We start from the raw sequence: 20477 nt of genomic DNA, 5'->3' as shown, positions 1-20477 counted from the left end.
TCCAGAAATAAATTAAAGATTGCAGAAAGGCAAAATTTGAAATGCTAAAGGCTGATAATTTTTCAGAATTGGTGGGCTATATGAGTTCTTAGATTTAGGAGGCACAAGAAAACCTGGACACATAACAGTAAAAGAGCAGAGCACCAAAGACATAGAGATCTTTAAAGCAGCCAGAGAAAATCAGATTCCCTAAAGAATAAGAACTAGAAAGTCCCAATATGCTTCATCAGCATGGGCATCCAGAAGATAGTGGAATAATATTTTCAATGTGTTGAGTGAAAATAGCTGCCCACCTGTTATTTTATAGCCAGCCAAATTATCATATAAGGGGAAGAACAAAATAAAGACACTTTTTGAAACACGTCATTCTGCCTCCAAAAAAGCAATTTAGGAAATGTATCAACAGACCCACTGAAGGAATTTCTGGAGTTTGTACTTCAGGAAGAAAGCCAATGACACCAGAAAGGAAGTCTGATATAGAAGTGAGGCTAATCAAGAAATTGGTAGGTCTGTGAGTAAATCTAATTACTGACCATATAAGAATGTAATAGCAGTGATTGATAAGGGGTTTAAAAATAGAATTAAAAATATTAAATCATAACAATATGTGAGAGAGTGGTAGAGACACTGGAGTTTGAGTTCTGATGATCTAGTATTGATTGGAGCTGTGTTGTCAGTTACAGTAGCTACTAGTCATTTGTTACTGAGCACTTGACATGTATGTAGTTTAAGTTGATCTTCTACTTAATTGAAAAATACACACTTCTGAGCCTTAGTCTGGAAGAAGAATGTAAAATATCCCAAGTTTTCATATTGGTTACATGTACAGCTGATAATATTTTGGCATTTTGGGTTAAATGAAATACATTATGTGTGTTGCCTTTTCCTCTTTTTTCCTTTCCTTTTTTTAAGATAGGGTCTTGCTCTGTCCACCAGGCTGGAGTGCCGTGGCATGATCATGGCAGCCTCAACCTCCTGGGCTCCAGTGACCCTCCCACCTCAGCCTCCCAAGTAGCTGGGACTACAGTTGTGTGCCACCACACCTGGCTAATTTTTGAGTTTTTTTTTTTTGTAGAGACAGCGTCTCGCTATATCGCCTAGGCTGGTCTCAAATTCCTGGGCTCAAGTGATCCTTCTGCTTTAGCCTTGCAAAGTGCTGGGATTACAGGACTGAGTCTGGCCACCTTTTTCTTTCTTTCTTTCTTTCTTTTTTTTTTTTTTTTTAGACGGAGTCTCCCTTTGTTGCCCAGGCTGGAGTACAGTGGCTCTATCTCTGCTTCCTGGAAGCTCTGCCTCCTGGGTTCACGCCATTCTCCTGCCTCAGCCTCCCGAGTAGCTGGGACTACAGGCGCCTGCCACCACACCCGGCTAATTTTTTGTATTTTTAGTAGAGACGGGTTTTACCATGGTCTCGATCTCCTGACCTGATCTGCCCACCCCGGCCTCCCAAAGTGCTGGGATTACAGGCGTGAGCCACTGCGACCGGCCCACTTTTTCTTTTTACTTTTAAAAATGTGGCTAACAGAAATTTATGAGATTATATTTATGGTTCATACTACGTTTCTTTTGGACAGTGCCAGAGTGAATCAGATAAGCTTGCATTTTAAAATCCTAAGGGTAAATGCAATAGAGATAGAACGCAAATAATTGGGGAGGGGGGTTGACTGAAATTAAAGATGTATAATCCAAAAGAAGGCAAAAAAAAGGAAAGACACAAAGTGAGCTTATATGTTAATAGCGTGGAAAGGTTCTATGAAGGGTTGTTTAGAGCCTTTAAAGGTAGAATTTTCTTGTCTGGTTGCAGGAAAGAGTGGCATTGTTTTTGTTCACTTTTAAAGCTACAAAAACAAGTAATGATGAGGAAAATTGGGACATGTTGAGGAAGTAAGTAATTTTTTGGAATGTAGGTTGAGTTAGAGTAGCAGAAGACAAAATTTAAAAAGTAGTTTTTGACAGTAATATGGAGAGCTTTGAGTGCAAAGGATTTGCAGTGAGGACCTTTGAAAATTGAACCTGCTTTCTCCTATCAGTATTTATGTTTAAATAAACTTGATTCTTTGTGAGTATTGTTATATATGTTTTCATAACTACTGTTGTAGTAACGTTTCTTTTTTTTACTAGCTTGCTTTCATGCCACGCTGTTGATTAAATATTTATGGGCCATTTTAAGGCTTCTAATCTTCATTTGTGATGAACTTTTGAGGAAGAGTTAGGTTTTGTAAGTGTTGAACTCCAATAAACACAGTTCCACTTTCCTTAACTTCTCAGAAAGATACTTTGCTATTTGATACAGATAGTTGTCTAGGCAAGCTATTAGCAGGGTTTCAGGTAAGACATATGTGTTTGCTATTTGTTTTAAGCAAACTCTTCCCTCATTTATTCAAATTGTAGCAAACATCTACTACACCCATTTCCAGTTCTTTGTTTTAATAGTTCAACTATTATAAAAAGGAGTGGTATATATGTATAAACTCTTGCTTGGCTTTGGTTTGATTGAGTTAATAAGGTGAGTTTTTTTTGTTTGTTTGTTTTGAGATGGAGTCTCGCTCTGTTGCCCAGGCTGGAGTGCAGTGGTGGGATCTCGGCTCACTGCAGGCCATTCTCCTGCCTCAGCCTCCCGAGTAGCTGGGACTGCAGGTGCCTGCCACCACACCTGGCTAATTTTTTGTATTTTTAGTAGAGATGGGGTTTCACCGTGTTAGCCAGGATGGTCTCGATCTCCTGACCTCGTGATCCGCCCGCCTCGGAAATACTTTGCATTGTTGGATTGATTGGGTTTGAGCCCCTGTTGTACTTAAGTGATTATGAACAAGTCTTTTATAATCTGAATTTCCCTTTACTAGTTTGTAATATTGAGGATAATAATTCCTAACTTGCATGATTGTTGTGAAGATTAAATAAGACAATGATATTGGTAGGAGCTCTTTATAATCTTTCTCTCTTATGTACAATTCAAATATATGTCGGTTTAAATACCAAAATACCACTTTAAAAAATCTGGGCTGAAATGGACACTTCTAATGTAGGAGTAGTGCTTTAGAAAATAATGCTTTGTTTCGTATTCTTTTCCTAGTATTTTATGTCTAGTAACTCATAAGGAAAAAATGATCAGATAAGTATATTTTTTAGATGCTGATTACAGCATTATTTAAATAGTAGAAATAACAACTGTTCAGTGATAAGACAATGAATAAATTCTGTTCATAAACATTACAAATGTTTTTTAAATATTTTTCATATGTGTGAAAAGTAGGATTAAAAATAACTTTGACAAATGCATACAATTTATATGTGTCCCCAAAAGCTGGAGGGCAGTGTACCAAAATAGAGTAGTTTTCTCCAGGTTGATGGGATTAGTTTTTTGTAATTCTTTATATATTTTCTCTATATTCCACATTTTAAGTATTTTATGATAAAGTTATTAATATTGATAAAGTTATTAATATTGCTTAATTGATTAAACCCTGATATTTTCTTGTTTCTTTAAAAAACGTTGCATAACTTGATATAAATCTTTTTAATTGTACAAAAAACACATAAAATTTACTATCTTAACCATTTTTAAGTGTACACTTAAATTGTTTAATTATTCTTGTACGTACTTAATAATATTACATTGCAAAACCCATCTCCAGAACTTTTTGGAGAACTGAAACTCTATACTGATTTTAAAACTCCCTCTTTTGTCCTTCCGCTGGTAACCAGCATTCTATTTTCTGTGTCTATGAATTTGACTACTTTAAATACCTCACATAAGTGGAATTATACAGTATAGGTTAAGCATCCCTAATCTGAAAATCCAAAGTCTGAATGCTACAAAATCTGAAACTGGTGTGTTTTTTTTTTTGAGACGGAGTCTTACTCTGTCGCCCAGGCTGGAGTGCAGTGGCGCGATCTCTGCTCACTGCAAGCTCCACCACCCGGGTTCACGCCATCTTCCTGAGTAGCTGGGACTACAGGCGCCCGCCACCACGCCCGGCTAATTTTTTGTATATATATATATATTTTTTTTTTTAGTAGAGACGGGGTTTCACTGTAGCCAGGATGGACTCTATCTCCCGACCTCGTGATCCGCCTGCCTCGGCCTCCCAAAGTGCTGGGATTACAGGCCTGAGCCACCGCGCCCGGCCAATCTGAAACTTTTTGAGCACTTACTTGATGCTCAAAGGAAGTGCTTAGTGGAGCATTTTGGATTTTAGATTTTCAGATTAGGAATGCTCAGGTTGTGTTTGTCCTTTTGTGACTGGCTTATATTCACTTAATATAATGTCCTCAGGGTCCATCCATTTTGTAGCATGTGACAAGATTTCCTCCCTTTTTAAGGCTACATAGCATTCCATTGTGGTACACAAAAGTTCATTTGAAGCCCCCTGTGTCATAACTCAGACTTCCATAACAAAATACCATAGACTGAGTGACTTAAAAAACAGAAATTTATTTTCTCACAGTTCTGGAAACTGGGAAGTCCAAGATCAAGGTACCAGCAAGGCAACTTTCCTTCTGAGGCCACTTCTCTTGAAGTGAGGCCACCATTTTACTTTGTGTGCCTCACATGACCTTTTCTTTGTGAGCACACTTTGGGGGAGTGGGTGGCAGAAGCTCTCTGGTGTTTCTTCTCATAAAGGCATTAATTCCATCATGAAGGCCTTACTCTCATGATCTCATGAAATCCTCCAGTTAACTCCTAAAGGCCCTGTTTCAAAATTGCATCACATTTGGGGTTAGGACTTCAGCATGTGATTTTTGGGGAAACATAAGCATTCAGTTGATAATACCCTGCATATAGTTGACCCATACTTCTCCACTCCAGGTAATTACTATACTAAATTTGATGTTTACCATTCCCATAAATTTCTCATTTACTACATGTTTATGTATTTTTATCTTAAGCAATATATGGTTTTGCATGTTTAAACTATAGATGTACTATCATGCTGTATGTATTCTGTAATTTGCTTTTCTTGTTCAGTGTTATTTTTGTTTTTTAAGTTTATATATATATAATTTTCATTGCCATATATTATATGATATATGAATATATCATCTTGACAAATGAGTTAATATTTGACGAGATTGATTTGTCAAATATTTTAAATTTTTTTCCATCACAAACTGCTACTGTAAGCATTAATATGCATATTCTAACGTGTTAATATTAGAGTTTCTCATAGATTGTGTCTTTTCAAATCGATTGAATATTAACATATTGCTTTCATAGGTAATTATATTAATTATACTGTTAGCGCTGCATGTAGATTCTTGTTTCTGTACATTCTTTGAAAATCGGCATTGTTGGACTTTTTAATTTTGCTGATCAAATGTACATGGGAAGGATATCTTGTGGTTTTAATTTGCATTCCCTATTAATGCAAAAAAAAACCAACATTGATTCCTGGGAGTTTTTATATACTGTGCAGACTAATTGTTTTGTTATTTTTTTTGGTTGGTTTGTTTTGTTTTGTTTCGTTTTTGTTTTTGTTTTGAGAGACAGAGTCTCACTATGTCATCCAGGCTGGAGTGCAGTGGCTCGGTCACAGTCACTGCAGTCTTGACATCCCAGGCTCTAGCAATTCTCTCACCTTTGTTTCCTGAGTAGCTGGGACTACAGGAATACATCACTATGCCCAGCTAATTTTTCAATTTTTTTGTAGAGATGGAGTCTCACTGTATTACCCAGGTTTGTTGCGAACTCCCAGGCTCAAGCAGTTCTCCCGCATTGGCCTCCTAAAGTGCTGAGATTACAGGCGTGAGTCGCTGTGCCTGGCCTGTTTTGTTAGTTACATGTCCTACAGATAACTCTCTCCTCTCGCTGACCTGTTTTTTTTACACTGATGAATAGTTGTAAATTTTAATGGGACATTTATGTTTTTCTTTTAAAAAAACATTTAACCTAAGGCCTTACGTATAGGCTTGTGTATTTTATTTTGAAAGTTTTAAAATTTTGATTTTCACATTTATGGCGTTAATCTACCTGGAATTTATTCTTTGTGTAGCGTATGTTACAGGTTTAATTATTTTTTCTATATGGATAGCAAGTTTAGTATGTACTTGATTGAATAGCTCAGCTTTTCTCCAATGATCTGCTTTCCCAGCTCTTCAGGTTTCCGTATATTCACAGAACCATTTCTGTGCTATGTCTTGTAGCAGTACAACAGTGTCTTAATTACTTATGGCATCAGCATTAAGTTTTGGAATCTTGTACAGTGAGTGTCAAAACTTTGTTTTTCAAAATTGTCTTGGTGTTTTCTTCACTGCATTTATTTTAAGATCATTTGGCTAAGTTCTGTGAAGGCTCTTTGGGTCTTATTTATACTTGCCTTAAGTTTAGTAGTTAATTGGGAGAACATTATAGCTGCATTATCAAAATAAAATGGCAATTTTTTTTGAGCTGAAAGGCAGAGAACTATAACATTTCTTTGAAGAATTTTCCACTTTCTTCTTCATGGTATTTTCCCTAAGAGACATGCTTAATGCAGAAAATATGTTAAAAGGATTTTAAACAGCTTATATGTAAGGGATGAGGGAACAGGGATACTTGGACTAATATTTCAATATTTCTAAAATTATTGGTTTATTGAGTACGTTCCTAGAAAACTGTTTTATTGAAAGCTTCAAATTTCTCAGAATTGTATAGCATTTTTGAATTCTCTCTTTTGTTACTAATATCAAGCACCTGTGTTTTCTCCTATTTCTTGATTTGTCTTGTCACAGAATTTATTTTACTGGTCTTTTCAAAGAACCAACCTTTTTACTTGTTTTCTTTTTTGTTGGGGGCAGTGGAGGGATTCACTTTAATTTGATCCTGAACTCCTTTATTTTCTTGTTTTAAAATGCATTCAAGGTTAAAGGTAATCAGCTGATAGCTTTGGCCTTTTTTTTTTTTTTTTTTTTACTTTTAGAGTTCTCTTTTTATTGTAAACTTCATTATAAAGGTTTTAAGCTACACAAAAGTAGAGGGAATGGTATATAATACACTTTTTTTCTGTTGGATAATATTAATGCAAATCTCAGATCATTTCATATAATCTGCAGATATATCAGAATGTGTGTCTCTCTATTAAATGTGACATTGGTGCCATTATAAAGTTTAAAATAATTTCTTAATGTCATCTCATCTCCAGTATTCAGAATACTTTTTTTTCATTATTTTATTTTTCTTGCCTTTTCTCTTTTGTTGTTGTTAGATAAACTGAGTCATCTGTACAATTTCCACTTTCTGGCTGGGCATGGTGGCTCACGCCTGTAATCCCAGCACTTCGGGAGGCTGAGGCGGGCAGATCACGAGGTCAGGAGATCAAGACCATTTTGGCTAACACAGTGAAAACCTGTCTCTACTAAAAATACGAAAAAATTAGCCAGGCGTGGTGGGGGGCACCTGTAGTCCCAGCTACTCGGAAGGCTGAGGCAGGAGAATGGTGTGAACCCGGGAGGTGGAGCTTGCAGTGGCGCCACTGGACTCCAGCCTGGGTGACAGAGCAAGACTCCGTCTTAAAAAAAAAAAAATTCCACTTTCTAGATTCTGCTGATTGTACCGCTATGTTGTCATTTCATATGTTCTTCATGTAAATAAGTTTACCTGAAATACAGGGGGTTGATCAGACTCTGGTGTAATTTTTACCAAGAATATTTTGCAGATGTACTCTATGTAATTCCTGTTGTATGTCAGCTTGCTCCATCTATTACAGAGCGCATCATCCTTTCACCTAATAGATTTTAGTAGCTAATGATTGCATAATTTTATTAGGTATTGCAAAAGTGGCGCTATTCTTTTTTTCTGCGTATATTAGAATTCTTAAGAATTATATCCATCAACTGTTTGGTCATACGTAAGTACCCTTTTTATACGAAAAGCAGGAGAGAATTTGACTTCTTAAGTTTTCTGATGAGTTGTTACCCTAAAACCTCCAGTATAATCAATATGAGTTCCTTTTTGTTGCTGTTAGTATCATCGCAACAGCAAAGAGTTTAATAACATTTATTTTCTAGTGTATTGCAGTAATCATTCTTCTTTTTTTTAATTTCTAAGCTGTTTTATTAAATGAAAAGAGAACAATGCTAAGTAGCTTGTATGGTGTGTGTGTGTGTGTGTGGGTTTTTTTTTTTTTTTGTATGAATGTTAAAAACACGGTGGCTCAAGCCTGTAATCCCAGCATTTTGGGAGGCCAAGGTGGTTGGATCACAAGGTCAGGAGCTTGAGACCAGCCTGGCTCTACTAAAAATAAAATGTGGTGAGACCCCGTCTCTACTAAAAATACAAAAATTAGCCCTTTGTTGTTGCACGCGCCTATAGTCCCAGCTACTCGGGAGGCTGAGGCAGAAAAATTGCTTGAACCTGGGGAGGCTGAGGCAGAAAAATTACTTGAACCTGGGAGACAGAGGTTGCAGCGAGCCGAGATTGCGCCACTGCACTCCAGCCTGGGCAACAGACTGAGATTCCATCTCAAAAACAAAACCGTGTATATATGTAAGTTTGAGGAAAAGAGTTGTATGAAAATTCAGGATAATTAATAAAAGTAAACGAGAACTTCTTTATATATATATATATATTTTTAATTTTCTCAGTTAATGTTTGAATTTTTTTAACGTAGAAAATGTCAATGGGGTTATCTGGGGAGAAAGATTGTAGTCCATGAGTCCCCCTGTTGTATATATACCTGTATTAAAATATGCAATAAATGCTATTTTAAAAAATGTCTTATTACATAGAAAAGAAGACCAGAATACTAGCTCTCCACGTCTTATGTCTTGATCAGTGAAGATTAGCTAGCAAAACAACCATAACTTAGGGATAGCTTTATTTGTGGGAAGTGTCATTTAGTATGTCATGTATTAAAAATCATTTGTAGTCTTTCAGAGAGCATCTTATCTTTCTTGTAGGTGATAGTATTGGCTATCTATGTAGTGTCTTAAGTTCTTTAAATTATCCTTATTCTTACTTTTTGTGTACATTGTTTATAAAATAATGTGATCATCTTAATCTATCATTTTGATTATGGTTTGATCATTCTTTTACTATTTCCGCTTGTTAGTAAAGCCTTTATACTTATTAAATTATGATAAAAATGATTATTATAACATGCCTGGTTTTACGTAAATATCTTATTTAAACGTTCTGATTGTTATTCTTTCTTATTCAGGTTTCTTATTGTCATGTTTTATGTCTGTTTTCAGGTGTAATTGTCCTCTCACAAATGTATCCCATTTTGGGTGACAAAATACCTGATCACCTTATCCTTATAGTTTTCTCCCTAGAATCTTTTTTGTTATATTAATCAAAGTTTATTTGTGAGAATGTTATGAAATATAAGAAAATGAACATCATGAACCTACCACTCAAATAAAAAAACTTGAATGTTACCAATACTATTGTATATTCCATATGCAGCAATATTGCTTTTTTTTTTTTTTTTTTAGAGTCTTGCTCTGATACCCACGCTGGAGTGCAGTGGTGTCATCTTGGCTCACTGCAAGCTCCGCCTCCCTGGTTCACCCCATTCTCCTGCCTCAGCCTCCCGAGTAGCTGGGACTACAGGCACCCGCCACCACACCTGGCTAATTTTTTGAATTTTTAGTAGAGACGGGGTTTCACCCTGTTAGCCAGGATGGTTTTGATCTCATGACCTCGTGATCCGTCTGCCTCGGCCTCCCAAAGTGCTGGGATTATAGGTGTGAGCTACTGCGCCCAGCCCAATATTGCTTTTTAATCCCCCTTCTTACCCTGTCATGGGTAGGTGGCTGCCACAACTTTTGCCTTATTTTTTCAATATAGATTTTTCATGTAAATGACAAAAATATATTTAGTTTTTTTTTAGTTTATGGAAATGGTATGCCCATATAATGTTTTCCATGTCTTGTGTTTTAATTCAATAATGATTCTAATAAGCCGTATTTTTTGGATAGTTTTATAATACTCATTGCTGTGATATACTCTTTTGTGAAAATACCCATTTTATCTTTTATTGGACATTTGGGTTGATGGACATTTGAATATTTAAAGATTTTGACTTAGGCCGGGTGTGGTGGCTCAAGCTTGTAATCCCAGCACTTTGGGAGGCCAGGGCGGGCAGATCACAAGGTCAGGAGTTCGAGACCAGCCTGGCCAACATAGTGAAACCCCCATCTCTACTAAAAATACCATAATTAGCGGGGTATGGTGGTGGGTGCCTGTAGTCCCAGCTACTCAGGAGGCTGAGACAGGAGAATCGCTTGAACCCAGGAGGCGGAGGTTGCAGTGAGCTGAGACCGCGCCATTACACTCCAGCCTGTGTGACAGACTGAGACTCCATCTCAAAAACAAAACAAAAACAACAACAACAAAAAAAGATTTTGACTTTAAGAACAATACTGCTGTGAACTTCTTTGTACTTGTTTCCTGGTGCATTTATGCAAGCGTTTTTGAGAGGGTATATTTAAAGGTATAGGTATATATTACTAGTGTGTAAAATAAACTTTATGAGACAGTACTAGATTATTTTCCAGTGTATTGTTCCTATTTATGTTCTCACCAGTAGTGCGTAGGAGTTCTTGCTGTTTCAGATCCCCACCAGCACTTGGCTAGGTATTTAATTTCTTAATTTTTAACAATTTGGTGTGTAGTATATTCTCTGGTCTTCCTTTGTCTTTCCCTGATTATTAATGAGGTCTTACATCTTTTTTCCCCCCATATTTATGGCCATGGATGTTTCTCTTTTGTGAAATTCTATTAAATGCCTATTTGTGTTTTTTGCTTGATAAAATGTGAGCTTATTATTTAACTGATTTTGTAGTTTTAAAAAATTGCTGGGGGCGATGGCTTGCGTCTGTAATCTCAGCTTTTTGGGAGGCTGAAGGAGGAGGATTGCTTGTGGGGCCCAGGAGTTTGAGGCTGCAGTGAGCTATGATCGTTCCATTGCACTCTAGCTTGGTGACAGAGCAAGACTTTGTCTGAAAAAAAAAAAAAAAAAAAAAAAAAAAAGTGTGTGTTTTACAGTTACTGACTGTCTTTTGGTTATTTGTGTTGCTGGTGTCTTTTCCCAGTTTGTAGCTTGCCTTGTCACTTCTTTATGCTGTCTTGTCTGTCTCCCTCCCTCCCTCCCTCCCTCCCTCCCTTCCTTCCTTCCTACTTTACTTTAGATTCAGGGTTACATGTGCAGGTTTGTTACATGGGTATATGGCATGAAGCTGAGGTTTGCAATACAAGTGATCCTGTCAGCCAGAGAGTGAGCTCAGTACCCAACAGTTAGATTTACAATCCTTTCTCCCTCCCCCCACCACTAGTTCCCAGTGCATATTGTTGCGGATTAATACAGATTCTTAATGTATAGAGTTTTAATGTGGCCACAAATTCCCTTTGCATCTTAGATAAAAATAATTTATATGATCCCATTCTTTACACATTCCAAATTTTCCTTTGCTCTTTTGGACATCTTCCATGTTGATTGCTGGAAGTCTTGAAGGCAATCCCTAATAACAGTTTTTAGCTTTTCAACTGTTGCTGTGATACGGTTTCTTATAGAGATTTTTGTAGTAGAATTTATCAGTATTTTCTTTCATGTTCAGTTTTCTTGTGTCTTAATTTAAAAATCCTTACATACTCAGAGTTCATAAAGATACTATATTCTGAAATTTTAAAAAATTTTGCTTTTTATATTTATCAGAAAATTATTTTTGTGTATTGTATTTAGTAGGGATCTGGTTTCATTTTTTTGCCCGTATTAAGATAGTCAATTAAATTGAAATCTCTGTAATGACTTTTTCATATTACAGGTATATATATCGTAAGGCAAAGGCTGAAAAAACTATCATAACAAAATGCAGAATATGGTGGCATAAATAAAAGAGTATTTTTGTTTCTTTTTCTGTCATAGCAAAAGTCCTGTTGGTATAAGAAAGTGGTATCAGTCTGCTCCATAAGGTTATTCACTGGGCCAAGTTTCTTTCATATTGTTGCTTCACTGATCCCTAGGCTTTTGTTCTTGGCTATGTGGTCTGTTGATGTGTGATTGTGCTCTTCTCCTTGTTTAAAAAAAAAGTTTTCCCTGTATTTGTGTATTTCATTGTCTTTTTTAAAAAAAGTCAGCTTTTGATTTTACTGATCCTCTTCATTGTACCATTGTTTTCTCTATTTTTATTGGTTGCGTGAGTCAGGGCTTTTGCAAGTCTTTAATAGGTAGGTGGTATTCAGTCCACTTCTTCATCATCTTGGTGGCACCTCTGTTTAAGGAGACCAGGAATACTCACCTGGGTACGTACCTTTCTTCCTCTCTGATAATCTATTTTTCCTCAGGAACTTAATATTTGTGTCCTTGCCCTGTGTCTTTCTGTCATGGTTCCCTAGGCTGCCATCTCCACAGGAGAAAATGTTTGGTTAGTTCTCAGTCCCAAACCATAGCAGAGCCCAGAGACTCTTGTCACCCTCAGCCTTCAGTCCTTGGTTGCCTTCTTCGCAGACCTGGCAGCTCTTCCACCTGAAAGTGATACATGGTATTAATAGTTGGACTAGACTATTATGATAAACAGAGTATCTAATAACCATGAGAATAAAAAACAAGAAATTTGTAACATTGAAATGAGTGCTAAATGGCCTTTAATCTGTACTTGCTTTTGCACATTTTTTTTTTAAGTGGTTTCTTTCTCTGACGTGTAGAGTGTATCTTCCTATTTCTGAATTTTCTTGTTTCTATGGGATGTTAGTTTCTCTTGAAATGGTCATTGATATTACTCAGGAAGAAAAGTTTCTGTGGTCAGATTTAATAAGAGATATCTATGCTAGTCTTAACATTTAATTTCTTTTAGTTGAATCTAAAATTGATATCATTCTTAGATGAATTAAAAATTTTTTAAAGAGCATGTATTCTTTAGTATTTTGATTCTAAGTACCACTAATTTGATTTGTTTCAACAGTCATTAATGTGGGGCAGTCATCAATCACTACCTTTGATCATTTATTTCATATACATTGTAAGTTAAATGACCAGGCTGAAATAATTCAGATGAAATTATTCTGTCAGTTAATGTGGTAATGTTAACATTTATCAGTAGTGCTGAATCACTTCTTTTGGGCATAATAGTGGTAAGCTTTTTGCTCAATGCAAAGACAGGCATAATTGCTTTTTTTAAATAAAAATGTAATTTGTAAAAATACTCCAGTAATTTTTGTAAAATCTCAAAATTGCAAATAATTTGACGTTATTCTCAGTAATGAAGGCTGTTAAATCTCCTCTCTTAACGGCAGGTATGAAATCATTTGAGGAAGAAAAAAGTTCATAAATACAAACTTAAAAAAAAATGGAAAGACTTTTCCATGCAAAAAGATGCATTGCAGGAAGGAGGAAGAGTGTCCTTCATAGCACACCACAAGTCAGTATTAGAGGCTTGCTTTTCTACTTGAGTAGACCCAAGATTCCCCACCTATCGTCTTCCAAAGTTACTTGTGATCCACTGCAATCACAAGTTTTACAGTGTTATACTCTAGGTGTATGGAAGGATTTGAATTCACAAATAGTCAAACATCAGAAGAATAAGCTGATAATAATACATTTGAAAAGAGGTCAAGTATATTTTTGAAAACTAGGAGAGTTAAAGTGTTTTTGTGAACTAAGGAACAAATAAGGCATTGACAATATTTTACTTGATTAGGAATTTTGTTCAGGTGAGTAAAACTTTAAGCTTAAGTTTTGTTTTTGTTTGTTACTGTTAGAATATCTGATCTGGACTTCTGTGGATTTATGGAAGGGCTGGCTTTATTTCTCTATCCTGTGGGAGGGGCAAACTTTGATTTTGTATGCGGAGTAACTTGACCTTCAGTTTTTTTGGTCTGAGAACAAAGGCCAAAAAATATGTAACAGTTAATAACGTAATTCACTTACTTAGTCAATAAATATGTGGGGACATTGTACTTGGTTGACACTTGGGAATATTCTAGTGAGCACTACTGATGTGAGCCAGGCACTTTGCCTGGTAATCACTGTTCGTGTATAATTTAATCCTAAGGGCTGTGATGTAGATGTTATCCCTGTTTTACAAATAAAGAACTTCAGGCTTAGAATGATTAAGTACTGTTACCTAACTGATAAGTGGAAGCTGAGCTCCAGAGCACCCTTTCTTAATACAGTATTTTCTACTTGTCATGAAAACATGAAGAAAGCTAGGAAACATTTTCTGTGTTGATAATGAGCCAATAATGTGTATCAGTGGTTCTTAAACTTTAGCATGCATCAGAAACACTTGGGGATTTTTTTTTTTAAACCTGGGTTTTTAGATCCCACCCTCAGAGTTTCTTATTCAGTAGGTCTGGGATTGGACCTGAGAACATACACTGTCAGTAAGCTTCCAGGTCTAATCTTAGGATTAGGGACCACACTTTGAGAATCATTAGAGTATTCAATTAGATCTTAGGGACTACACTGTGAGAATCAGTAATGTATACAATTCTGCTCATCATGTTCTTATAAAACTATGCCATGCCAGATCTTCCATATCTTGATTAGAAATTGGTTAAGAAATTAGGCTTGGTGTAAATACAGTATCAATGTGGCTTGAAACTGGTTGTATTTTTCTGTTTTTTTTTTTCTTTGTGCATTTGATGCTAATAAGTAGAAAGCTCTTAAAATATTTAAGGGAGACAACCTATGGATATCTGTTTACTGTTCTCATATTTGTTGTAATACAGTTTATTCATTATGAGTTTAAATACAAATTAGTGTAAAGCTTATGGTTAATTTGGATTTTTTGGACTTTCTGAAATGCTTTGATAATTCATTGCCTCCTTTGCACATTTTTTTCATTTTGATGGTTGCATTTAACTTCTTTGTACTGATTTTTTAAATCAGCCAGTATTAATTTAACCTATTTTAAATACTAATATCCATGTATGTAAATATCCATAACTAAGGCAAAACAGTTGATTTTAGCTAGTTTAAATATTAGTCCATTCATATTTTTGTAAATACATAACATTTTCAAAATAGCTAAAATGTCACTGGCTGGTTTGAACAACTGTGCAGTTACCGAAGAGATGAATGTATAACCTTTTCTGTAAAGAATTTTAAGACATGACCTTATTTTTTTGCAGAAAGAAATCTCTTCATTCCAAAGATTTTGCCTTTGCTTTCAGTGTTCTAGCCACTGAAGTATATACCTGTTTAATTTTAATAATGATGATGATATTGATATCTAACTCACCAGAATGAAGTTCTAATTTTCTAAAGACCTGAATTATCTGGATGAATAAAGGACCATTGGGATGGAGGATTTATAGAACGTTTCTGAGAAAGTCTAGCTGTTGTGGCTTTGGTTTGTTTGTAAACAATTGAGATAGCTTTCCAAAGCTTTTGCTTATAGAATCTAATCACTTTTTCTATTTATTGTCTTTTGGGCTTAAAGAAGGGAAGGGAACACTGTTGCCTTTGTGAGAATGGGAGAGGGATAGATGGGAGAGTAGAAGGATGAAGTTAATTTTTTATTATAGGGATTAACATTTTTAACTATTCCCAATAGTGTAACATTTGACATTTAAGTGAAAGGCTTTTAGATTAATATTTTTAAATTTAAAGATGTCTTATGCTAATTTGTTTTTGTTTTCATAGAGAGGATCTGACGAACTACTCTCAGGCAGTGTTCTCAGTAGTCCGAACTCTAATATGAGCAGCATGGTAGTTACAGGTAAGTGTTACTCTCTTAGCAGTCTGTCATTTGCCATTTTAGGGGGCAGAATGTTAAAACTCAAATTTAACCCTGTTATACCAGGAAAGCCTTTCTTTTTAAATGCGTATTGAAACATTTTAGAGTAAATTTTACTAAAGTATATATGAGCCGAGTGAAAAAAAAAAAAACCTGAAGCTGGTAACTTTGGTGAACAAGTTACTCTTAAATTTGATTGCTTTTCATTTTTGAACCACAAATGTAATTCTGTCTCACATTATAGCCCCTTCATCTGCCCCTCTGGTATTTTTATTTTGTTTTTATTTTTTGTGTTTGTGTGTCATATAATATTTTTACTTTAAGTATTTATGCCACAAACCCTAAAACCCAAATTTTAAGTAAAAACCGAAGAATTCAGCTACATAGTTGTTTAAAACCATTGCAACCATAGTTGCTATGGTTTTAACTAATTTTTTGCTGAGACAGTATTTTAATTCTGAGTTGATCCTTTTATGTTGTCTGCCTGCATATTTAAGATGATTTGTTTTAATCTTCAAAGTTAGAGTTTAAAAAAATTGTATATGTCTGAAATAATGTTGTTTGTAGCATCTGTCAGTAAAACAATATAGACCAAATTTTAGACCTTAGTTTTATGGCTGATGGGCCAAATTTTTTTTTGTATTTTGTTTAGTTTTGCTTGAATTGACGTGTTCTCATCTGAATGGGCCAAATTTTGAATTTGACTATTATTATTATCAAATGAATTTACCTCACAACTCCACATTTTACATTATTTACCTGAAACCAAAGTTCCTTTTTCTGTATTTTAACTTTGAATTATTTGCTTGAAGAACAAATTATATTTGGCAATAAAAGGATCATGAAAGACTAGAAGACATTTTGATTTCCCTTAGGTAGCTGTGCTTAATGTATACATACATCTTGACACACACAAACACAAACACACATCTCTGACAATTCAGTTAACTAAAAATTATAAGGACTTAACAGATAATAGTCATGATGTGAAGATAAATTTGTCAACAGGTCATTATCATTGATTTTGCTATGTAATGATTACAAAGCAAAATCACTGGGCCTTGATTTTGATAGTCAAAGTACCATGTACACATAATTGAACAAATAGGCAGAAGTGTGTAACTCTGGTTTGTCGGTTTCTCTCTTTGTTTTTACAATGCATACTGTGATCGATAATGGGAAATTAATTTGGAATTAATTTCCAAATATTTAGGGCTAGTGACAGAGTAACTAGTAGCAGCCTTGGCCCCTTTTTCAGTCTCCCCCCAAAACCAAAAAGTATGTAACTGAATAAAATACGTGAAACAACTGTTGTTTGGAAGTGATGAGCAGACAGTATAAGATCATCCTTGAGAGAAGGGGTACACGTGAGGTAAGTATCATGAACACTCTGGCTTTCTGTCTTGGACTATTTTACTGCTCTAAACCACAGAGAAGTAGAGAGCCCAGAGTATACAGGTCTCACTGAGCTGAAGAGACCAAGAGTGGGTGTCAGGGCTGCCCAATCATTTGGAATTTATGGAGAAGTCCTGGAGAAAAGAGAGCTGTCTAGGGGTTTAGGAATAGAGCAGGGGGCAGAATTTAGTATGGTCATTTCACTTCATTCACAGTTTTGGATAATGACTGGGTTACATGTGTGCAGGTTGAGGCTTTGCCAGGTCTATCAGAAATTGTCTGCTCTGGGGCTAAATGGTGATTCCATAGGTTGCACGGTACTCTGAAACATTGGAGTTCTGAGAAGTCAGAATGCAGACATCTTGCAGGGTACTTCAAACACTCCATTTAGACTACAGAAAGCCTGGACCTGAATAGAAAGGATCACACCCTATAGGAAGTGCCATCTATAAGACTGAGATAAAAACCAGAAACCTAGCCCGATAGGAAGTGAAGGATTCACCAGTTAATCTAACCAGTAACTGATGAAGGATTAATCAGTAATTTAGTTGCCTTCCAAAACAAAACAACACCCCCAAGAAAGACATGATATAGTTGTCCTGCAACTATCTTCCATGATATCTAGTATACCATCAAAAATTACAAGTGATGTGCAGAAGCAGGAAAGTAACCCATGAAATATAAAGAACACATTTAATAGGAACAGATTCCAAAATGACCTAGAGTTAGAATTAGCAGACAAGGACAATAAGTATTTTAAGCTGTAAAGGAAAAGATTGAAATAATGAGTGATGGAGGAGTGTGTTGAAGAGATAAAAAACTATAAAGAAAGCATGTAGAAATATTCTAATTGAAAAATACAGTTTTTGAAATAGTTGGGACTAATTCACTGGTTGGAACTAATAGCAGATTGGAGACAATAGAAGAAATGTTAGTGAACTTGAATACTGTTGAATACAGTGATTAAATCTGTCAGGGAGGAGAAAGTATACCTAATGGACAATGAAGCAGTCTGACATGTAAGTTGAATTTCAGAGTGAGAATGTGGGGGAATAAAACATGTATCTGTTTGAGATAGTAATGACTGAGAACTTCTAAAATTTGAATAAAATATATCAACTTACATTCCTAAGAAGCTCAGGTAAACTCCTCATGTAGGCTAAATAAAAAGAACCACACTTAGACACATAGTAGTCAAAATATTGAAAACTAGAAATGAAGAGCAAAGCTAAACAGCTGCGAAAAAAACGTCTAACAGGAGACCAACACCTTGTATTAAAGGGGGGAAAAAAAGCGAATTTCTTTAGACTGAATGGCATAACTTGGCTCTACAGGGGATAAGAGGAGTACTGGGAATGGTTAATATGTGTATAAATTTTAAAAGGGCTCTCTCTTTTCCTATCAGTTTCTTTGAAAGCCTTTATGTAAACAACAACTTTGTATTATGGGGTTTATTATGTAAATGGATGTTTATATGACAGCAGTTAGTACAAAGTGAAGATAAATGGAATTCTTCAGTGGTAAGGTTCTTATATTTTACCTGAAGTGATACAGTGTTAACTCTAACATAAAAAGATTCCGTTAAGGTTGCATATCAAAATTCTAAGTGTAATCTCATTTAAAAAGATATAAAGAAGTATAACGAAAAGCCAATAGAGGAAAAATTGGAGCATTGACTACCAGTTTTCAAGAATTACTGCAAAGCTACGGTAATTAAAAATAGCATCATAATAACATAAAGATAAATAGGTCAGTGAGACAGAGCAGAGAGTTCAGAAGTTAACTCACACAATTATGGATAACTGATTTTTGACAAAGGTGCAAAGTCAATTCAGTGGAGAAAAAGTAGACTTCCAACAAAGGGTGCTATAGCAGTTGGAGCTATCCGTATGCAAAAAAATGATCTTGGATCTGTATCTCACACTGCATATGAAAATTAACTCCAAATGGATCATGGCCTAATGTAAAACCAAAAATTATAAAATCTCTAGAAAAAAATACAGAAAATCTTTGTGACTTTGGATTAAGCAGAAATGTATTTGATATGACCCTAAAAGCACAATCTATTAAAAAATGGAATTTGACATCAGAATTAAAATCTTCTGCCATTCAAAAGAAACTGCTAGGGAATGAAAAGACAAGCCATAAACTGGAAGAACATCATAACAAAGCATATAGCTGATAAAGGACTTCTATCCAGAATATTAAAAGATTCAGTATATGTAAAATCAGCAGTCAAGCAACAAACTACTCAATGAATTGGCCAAAATATTTGAACAGGTAGTACAGCACAAAAGATATACAGATGGTAAGTAAGCACGTGAAAAAGCTGGTCAGCATCATTAGTTATTAGGGAAATGAAAATTAAAACTACAGTGAGATAATATTACAAACCTATTAATAGTGACTAAAATTAAAAAGAGTGCCATCTTGGAAAGCATGAGTTGGGAAAAATGTGGAAGAATGTTAATATTCACAATACTGCTGATGGGAATGTAAAATCGTAGTACTTTGGAAAACAATCTGGTAGTTTCTCCATGATCCAGGTTATTTGTCTCCTAAGCATTTACCCAAGAGAAAAGAAGGCATCTATTCATTAAAAAACTCTCATGTTAATGTTCATAGCCATTTTATTTGTAATCACCAAAATGTGAAACAAACATTCATCAACAGATGAACTAATAAGTAGATTCCTGTTTTGGCATCATATGCTTTTCCATACAGTGGAATAAAACAGCCATGTAGAATGAGCTATTGATAGACAAAACAGCAATAATGAATCTCCAAACAATTATGTTATGTAAAAGATGGGAGAAAAAAAGACTACATCCTGTATGATTCCATTTATATAAAACTCTGGGAAATGCAAACTAATCTAAAGCAAATTCATGGTTCTTAGGAGTTTAAGAGTGGGAAAGGACAGGCAGGAGGGGTGGCAAAGGGACACAGGAAAACTCGGGGGTGATGGACATATAAATTATTGTGATGGTGGTTTTATGGATGTATGTAAATGTCAAAACTTGTCAAATTTTATAATTTAAATACATGTACACATCCTAGAATGGCCGAACTTCAGAACATTGATAACACCAAATGCTGGCAAGGATGTGGAGCAACAGGAACTCTCACTTACTGCTCAGTGGAATGCAGAGTGGTACAGCCACTTTGGAAGATAATTTGGCAATTTCTTAGAAAACTATACAGCCGGGCACAGTGGCTCACGCCTGTAATCCCAGCACTTTGGGAAGCCAAGGCAGGCGGATCACCTGAGGTCGGAAGTTCAAAACCAGCCTGGCCAACATGGAGAAACCCGATCTCTACTAAAAAATACAAAATTAGCCAGGCGTGGTGGTGCATGCCTGTAATCCCAGCCACTCAGGAGGCTGAAGCGGGAGAATTACTTGAACCCAGGAGGTGGAGGT

At 35.6% G+C, this 20477-nt stretch overlaps 1 protein-coding gene across 5 annotated transcripts in view; it reads left to right on the top strand.

Moving 5' to 3' along the window:
* PTBP2 (polypyrimidine tract binding protein 2) overlaps positions 1-20477 on the top strand; it is a 91144-nt gene that overhangs the window by 14354 nt on the left and 56313 nt on the right. For 4 of the 5 annotated variants that reach the window (XM_001157727.8, XM_009425965.5, XM_009425962.5 and 1 more), the window contains exon 3: positions 15567-15642. In XM_001157727.8, coding sequence (XP_001157727.2) covers positions 15567-15642 — 76 coding nt within the window. Of the gene's footprint in view, positions 1-13747; positions 13835-15566; positions 15643-20477 lie in introns of those variants that run through there. The other variant, XM_016922982.4, reaches the window with a different exon arrangement.

The sequence above is a fragment of the Pan troglodytes genome, chromosome 1 (genome assembly GCF_028858775.2).
Source record: "Pan troglodytes isolate AG18354 chromosome 1, NHGRI_mPanTro3-v2.0_pri, whole genome shotgun sequence".
In the NCBI taxonomy this organism is placed as follows: domain Eukaryota; kingdom Metazoa; phylum Chordata; class Mammalia; order Primates; family Hominidae; genus Pan; species Pan troglodytes.
The sequence above is the reverse complement of the archived record's forward strand: the minus strand, read 5'-3'. Positions and strand labels throughout refer to the sequence as shown.